The sequence below is a fragment of the Microchirus variegatus genome (assembly GCF_963457635.1).
Source record: "Microchirus variegatus genome assembly, chromosome: 13".
In the NCBI taxonomy this organism is placed as follows: Eukaryota; Metazoa; Chordata; class Actinopteri; order Pleuronectiformes; family Soleidae; genus Microchirus; species Microchirus variegatus.
In genome coordinates this window covers 10172031-10179672 of record NC_139814.1, presented here as the reverse complement: position 1 = coordinate 10179672, position 7642 = coordinate 10172031, and the positions used below count along the sequence as shown (strand labels likewise).

Here is a 7642-nt window from a genome sequence, read left to right as displayed (position 1 = left end):
GCGTGTGGTTTCAGTCTCTGTGGCTGCAACATTTCCTTCATATCTGTTGCAAAGACTCATCCCAACAACAACAACAACAACATCTGGGTGTGGCAAAGCACAGGCCTAACATGTCACATGACAACAGTACAAAAACATGATTGGCACTGCTGTTTCTGACCAAACCTGTGACCTTCAGCTGACCATTAAGAGGAGGGCAGGTTACACTGGTGTGTTGTACGCTGGATTCTCTACAGTTCAAAGGAGTTGCTGTAATATTGGGAGGTAGTGAAGAAGGGCGGGTCCTAAGCTGTGGTTTGAGGTTTATCCTGAGTCATAAGGAATCCTCCTCTTTCCCCTTCTTCTTCTTCTTCTTCTCCCTGCTGGAAAAACTGACGAGGTACCGTCACATGAAGTCAACTCAGGTCTGCCAGTCATTTCTTTCCCCACAGACAGAGGGAGAAAAACAGTTTTTATGACTCATACAAATGGAAGTTATTCTACAGTGTGCCCCACTGTTTGTTGTGTTTTTAGGGCATAACGTTTCCATTTTAACTTGTTCTCATTTCCTTTCTGACATTATTTCTGAAGCATTGCTGAAGCATGACCAAGATCTTATGATTTCATGAGTGGTTCAGTGATGCATCATTTGTCTTGGTGTGTGTTTCTTTGCCCACCATTGCCGTTAGTCAAAGTCATGTGAAGTGTCACTGCGGCCACACCCTGAACCCAGACAACCATAATAGTTTGGTTACCATGGAAACCAAATTCCAGCTCAACTCAGACACACACCAAAAACACACAGGTATTCAGGATTTAAACATATCCATCCCATTAGGGACTAACAGAATGCAAGTGTGGAAAGACCGCTCTACTGACACGGCGTGGCAGAAGTGTGGAACTGCAGTCTAAAATAAGACGATGGACAAAAACGTGTATGAAAAGAAAATAGAAGTTTATTGAGAATTCTGAATCCTGCTCACCCACAGTCTCAGAGAGAAGACGACACACACACACACACAAAAACATTAAAGTTGAGTTAAAATCTGGAAACATAAATACATTTTCTCTTGTATCGTGGATTCCTCAAAGTCACACAGAGAGGAGAGGGAGCAAAAGAAAGGAGAGCTTGAGCAATCAGAAACAAAACTAGCAGCTGGTGATCTGTGTTAGAACCGGGACGACGGATCAGTGAACTGAAGGATTCAGATTGTCTAAATTCAGCTTTTCAAATCTCAGTCTCTGCTGCTTCATCTTTATACACAGTCTGACATTTGAGGACTGAAACCATAACATTAGCTTAGCATAAACCAAACTTAAGCTGCACCTTTATTAGAAAACCAGAAATGGCCTGTAATTAATTAGTACATTCACTGCATTTCCCCCCCACACGACCTTCAGCGTTGGACTGGAAACAAAGTGATTTAGACAGTTTTAAAAAGAAAGTGGAAAACACCGACTGCTCGTTTCTGCAGAAATGAACACATTAGAAGATCATTTGTGAGCTGCAGCTAAGACTAAAGAAGTTATTCACCAGTTTCGCAACAGGAATGAAGTGTTAATGAAGTCTGGTAAAGGATCCACAATATTGTTGGCACAATATCTGTATCGGTCAATATAGACTTTTTAAGACAAATACACATTGTTATGATGGCTGTCATTTAAGTCATTAGACAAATAGTTAGAAGTATTTGTCTTAATAAAGGTCAAATGTATTATTGGTTGTCGACAAACAAATATGACTAATGGCTAAAAGAGTAAGCTGAATAACCTGCTGGTACCCTCTACACCTATCCTTTTTCATGTTGATTTATTTTGCACAATCTACATGTTCATGTAAAGTTCATTCCACTACACAAGAGACTAAACGACCTCTGCAGATGGGCGCAGGGGAAAAAAATAAATAAAAATCAGCAAAACGTCCAATAACGTGTAGGATACTTCAAGCTTCCAATCCAACACATTAAACTGGTTTAAGGGGAGATAAAGCTGAGGAAGTTAAAGAAATCACAGGCTAATAATGAAAGCAAAAAAATCAAGAAAAGCAATCTGGGTTACGTTAACAGAAACATCAGACAAACTCCAGTCTACATGCACTGTGGACTCATTCAGGGAGCTGCAGGGGTTTCATCAGCACCCTTTACCAAATATAGAAAACACACAGGTGTAAACTGACTGATCTCAAAACCCTTCTTCTCTTCATGCCAGGTGTGTGCTTCATGTGATTAAGATCATGGCGATGCTGTTTTTTGTCTCACTCACACTCAACAAAAATATCTTGACACCATTTTCATTTGCCCTAGTCTAAACCAAAATAATACAGTCTTCAGGTAGAAGAGGGGACAGAGCTTTAAAGCTGCTCTTTCCCGTCTTCTTCAGTTTAGATCTTCCTGTCTGGACGCTCTAGCGTATGGCCTTAACGGGGCTCTTGAAGCTGGAGGCGGCTTGCAGCTGCAGCTGGTAGGCCATGGGGTGGATCTTAAACCCGTACAGCCTTAAGAATGAAGAGAATGACAGAAACCATTAATCAAGTTTGCACATTTTCAACACATATTTTCACAACAGATTTTAAGTCTATGAAAAATCAACTTTGAATTTGTTTTTAGAACGTCCATTCAAGCATATTTTCACACAACTGGTCACTCTAAATTGACCGCATGTGTGAGAGTGAATAGTTGTTTCTATATGTGGCCCTGCCCCCTGTCCTGCAACCCTCCTGCAGTGGATAAAGCTGTAGATATGTTTAAGCTGGAAAATTAATCAAAATCAAATGTAATTCCAATAAGAAAATAAATTACAGCCTTGCCATTTGCTTTTTTTGCATTTATAATATCAGACATTATGATTCATTCAGAGCAATGAAAACCTCATTTTTTTGACTTACTGTAATGTGGCACTACATCCATTTTAATATCTATTTATATTTAAATAACATACGCCCATTTGCCATTTGAAACTAACCAAATGTGTGTAGAACTAGAAAATTATGGCATGACTACATTTGAACAAGAATGCTGGTAATACTGTGTTTTTCTTCATCTTATTCCTTATTTTAAATCTGGAGGAGCAACTGTAATGCACCCAATTTCCCTGTAGGGACTACTAAATTACTCTAATTCTGAATGTGATGACTGCTAGAGATCACTCAGGCCATGACACAGTGATTAAAAAGATTTAAAACCATTCAATCAATCAGCACTTGGTTCTATGTTAAACTTATTTTGATCAATCTCATTTTCAAAGGACTGATTCACTATATATGCTTGCACATCGGTTGTCCTGTGATAAGGCATATGAAAAAAAAACATTTGAACTACTACTGCAGAACAAACCTTGGGACAAACTGGTTGGCGGGCCTCTTCGGCCTGTACTCGGGGTGAACCATGAAGAGCATGTGAGGGAAACCAGTGCCAAAGTAGGCTCCATCTGTGTGGTGGTGCCTGGAGGATTTAGGTGTGTAGACGTCCATGCATTTAGGGCAGTACAGCTTCACCATGGCCTCACCTGGAATATCTGACAGACCTGTGCATGACCACAAACAAATCTGCTTTAGATGTTCATCTAATATTCCTGTAATGGTGATTGCACTAGCTCTGCTGGAGGAATGCAAACTCTGCATGATATTTAAAGCCATGTAGAACAGTTGGGTTTGGTATGGTATGGATTTTCTGTGCCTAAACACAACAGACTCCTCTGTTAAATATTGAGATTCTAGTCATTTTCCTGGTAGTGGTTGGAGATTAACCCACATTTTTAGGATTGTTAACTAGATTTGACTGATCTACAGTTCAGCACTATTCGGCCTGATCCTTGTGTAGGACGTCTCTTGTGACAAGTACACACTTCTCAGCAGGTGGGCCTACACCGGCTGAACATTGCCCTGTGGGAAACACTGAAATAAAGTCACTGTCATACAAGCCAATAACCTTTAATACTCACCAATTGGAAGCATGGGCTGATTCTCACAATAAACACGAGGACAATAACCAAAGTCTCCCTGCTGATACTTCTCCAACTACAATGAGGAAATGAATCAAACAGTTAATAACAAGAAGTAGAAGAGGCAAATAGTGTTACTTTAACAAAAATATCTTATTGGCTGACACTAAAAATGTAAATCAACAACAGGACAAAAAGCAGTTTGTTTTCTGTTGGAAAGATCAATGTATATAAAGACAATGTTTAAAATACAGTGAGTGGCTTCAATCTACCAAGGTTTGTTTCTAATCAGTGCCGTACGTACAATTTCAATAGGAATCATTATTTTTAGGGCTGCTACTAGTAACAATAGTTTTCATAATCGATTAATCTGTCAATTATATATTTCGTATTTGTTATTATTACTGAAAATACACTCCATTATCAAAATAGTTGACAATTAATTTGAATAATCACAGCAGCCCTAATTATTTTCGACCAGAAAATGTTCAAGTTATCAGTTTAAACGATTTCTTTGTTACATGAAGCAAAGAAACCAGAAAATATTCACATTTAAGAAAAAAAATATAATTATATATATATAAAATTGTATGGTATAAAAAAAAAGAAAAAGCTTAGTTTTAGTAATAAAAAAACAGACATGGATTTTCTACATAGTTGATGATTAATTAATTCATAAATTTATTGTTGAAGCCCTTCTTAGGGACTGGAATTTCAGACATTTTTAGAGTCGATTGAAGAGGTCCACGTGTCGATTTTTTTTTACAGCAGCAACAACAGCAGCAATGCAGGGGTGGAAACTATTCTACAGTGTACTACGTCAGTGTACTACGATTGTCGATCAATTTGTCGACAAAAAACTCCCATCCCTAGCCCTTATTATTTATTTTAGTTTAAATATATCAGGCAATTAATTTGTTACCAATAATAATTTTAAAAAGAAACACAACAGTACCTGACACATTTCAGAAATCTCAGTCTCAAGAAAAAAAAGAGCTATCAGCAGGATGGATGGACATAGTTGGTGCCTACCATCTGTGCGATGCCTCGGTTAGTGAGGATGTAGCGAGCGTGGATGAGGCCGTAGAGCATCTCTGCTGCCTGCTCGATCAGGTCACTCTGGTTAGGATTGTCCTCAAGCTCCTCATCTGAACATTGAAGAAAAAGAATGTTGATATCATGAATGAAGACGTTAAAGCAGGACTGAGAAACAATTTCAAACAGACAGCAAACACCAACAATGGAACAGGATGGAATTCTTCTTGAATACGTTTTCAGATCTTTTTTTTTAATGACAATACAAAGACAATTGGAGGTCTGAAGAAATCTGCAAAGAAGAAGAAATACTTCTACCCAACAGTGGAAATGTGAAATTATTTAGAGGGAAACTGTACTTTAAACAACAGTTATTAAATAAATAAATAAGTAATTGAGTAAAAATGTTTTATCGGTTTTATGTTTTTTTTAAAAATAGGAAAGAGAGTCTTTTCCACACAATGAGACATACCGTTTGTTACCAAAATTCCACGCTGCTTTTCTGTATCGGTAATCGGTCAATTCTAACCTTCACGTTATCTGTATCGGTATCGGAGGTTAAAAAGCGGATCGTTGTATCCCTGGTTGTTAGTAAAACAAACCTTCTGTTTCACCCACAGACAACTATTAACAAAATCAAATCAAAAGAATACAACATAGACAGTTTTAACTGTTGAATTGTGTAATATGTATACAACATTTAAGACTTAATATTCAATAAAAGAATATGGAGTCATGAACATAATATACAGACCTGGCTCAAGGTCCAAGATCATGTCTAGAGCCTGGCGGTAGTGAGGAACCTGTTCATTGAGCCCCGTCAGGTTGAACTTGTCCTGGATATAGTCCTCATCCACCTGGAGGTAAGAAATCACATTTAAAAGCTCATTTGCCAATAAGTGAATCGTCTCTGTGAAAATGTAGACTGGAAATAGTTTCTAATTGCTAAGATCATTCCTCTGGTGTGAGCAAGCAATTCCCAATCCAATTCAAGTGTAGGACAGTGGGTCAAATGCATCAGTCATAAGCTGATGTCATGATAAATAGAGCTATTTTCAAAGTGAGCATTGAAATGGATTGTGGGACTGCAATTTAAAGCTTCACTATAAAAGATTTGAATTATGTTGTGGTTGTAAAGTAGTTTGAAACTATGAACTCAATGGTTGTCAAGACATTTTTCTAGAATCCTGTGGTCTGCAAAATAATTTTAACACATCACCATTAGAATGGATTCAAGTAAATCAACTTACCTCACAGAAAAATTCGTTCCCCCTCAGCCCACAGAACCAGGAGATCCATGACACTTCCTCTGAACTGCTCATGTCTGAAAACCTTTAACAGATGAGTCAAATGACATTCTGTCTGAAATCTACATGCACTTCGACACAGAGAATCAAATACACAAATATTTGAAGTCAAGAGGTGATAGAATGATTAGCAACTGCAGAATTCACATTCTTTCAAATTTCACAAAATTCACGTGAGATCTGGAACAATCTGACATTTAGGATGGTTATATTTGAAATATCGTGTTTGGTTGTTGACCCTCCTAACTGGTTATACTTCTTCTTGCCATTATTTTTGTCCAAAGGTGCAACTGAGCCGCATAAATGACGGCGAGGCAAACGAGCTCGCTCGCGTATTCAACCTCAACTCTGCTAACTTACTGAAGTTTCAAAATATTAAAGCCTCGAATATGACATTAAGTGTGTAATCGATTATTAAGTGTCTATTATACACCGTACACATATTATGACCTGTTAATTTGCTGCAGCTAATGTTAGTTAGCTGCTGTTGTGCTAACCACCGCTAACAGCCTTTACTGAATTCAATATGGCGCATCTTCAGACACCAGGCCGCCGGACAGACACACACGCTCTCCTCTTACAGCTCCGTTTGCCTCTGGCTCTAAATGCCCACACTCGTACTTGTAAATTAGTGCTTTGAAAACCTACCTGACTGAGTTTCTGTCAGCTTGTGAAACCCGACTGGTGAAAATCTAACAACTTCACTGTTGTAAATAAAATGGACACCAGCCGAGGTTCACCCCGAAGATTGCGTTATTCCTCTACTTCCGGTGCGTTGTCCGGTGCAGAGGACAGGTCTGAGTGTGAGCTGCTGCCACCTACTGTCTATTCTCTGTATTACACTGTCGTGATACAGTAGTTAGATGTTTGCACTAAAGTACTTGTACTTCATACACGTTTTTTTCATAATTTTATTCAATATTTTACAATTTATGAATTATAAATGTAGATGTTTACTATGGTCGAATGTGACAGGATCAACCAATCACTCCAACAAATAGATCATGTAATAACACATTTGTGAAGATATTAAGAGACAACATTTGTTTTGTTTAATGTGCGTTTTTTTTTGTTAAAGGTGAAGTAAGTAGTTTATAGTGACATCTAGAGGAGAGGCTGAAATTTACAACAATGAACTGCTCCTCTGCTAACCAATCCCTTCCCAGAGAGCTACGGTATCCTCAGCCGGTCAAATGTCGTCCTCGTCGTCTTTCTCCGTGTCAGCAGATGAGGTTGTAGTATTTATTCAGATGTATAAGTGTGTCTTTTGTATATTGTATTAGCTTAGACTTCCACTACAAGTAAAGCGACTTTACACGGCTTGAGGTTAATGACCTGAAGGTGTATGGGACAGATTTTCCTTGGAATCCCAGTCAGATCAG

General features: G+C 38.3%; 1 protein-coding gene across 1 annotated transcript; it reads right to left on the bottom strand.

Moving 5' to 3' along the window:
- Positions 1-913: 913 nt before the first annotated feature.
- On the bottom strand, positions 914-7020 carry csnk2b (casein kinase 2, beta polypeptide). The gene is made up of 7 exons (XM_083899775.1): positions 6909-7020; positions 6204-6285; positions 5708-5810; positions 4951-5066; positions 3919-3994; positions 3312-3501; positions 914-2473 (listed from the first exon to the last, which is right to left on the bottom strand). The coding sequence occupies exons 2-7, from the start codon at positions 6273-6275 to the stop codon at positions 2383-2385; spliced, it is 648 nt and encodes a 215-aa protein (XP_083755901.1). The 5' UTR covers positions 6276-6285; positions 6909-7020; the 3' UTR covers positions 914-2382.
- Between the last annotated feature and the right edge of the window lie 622 nt (positions 7021-7642).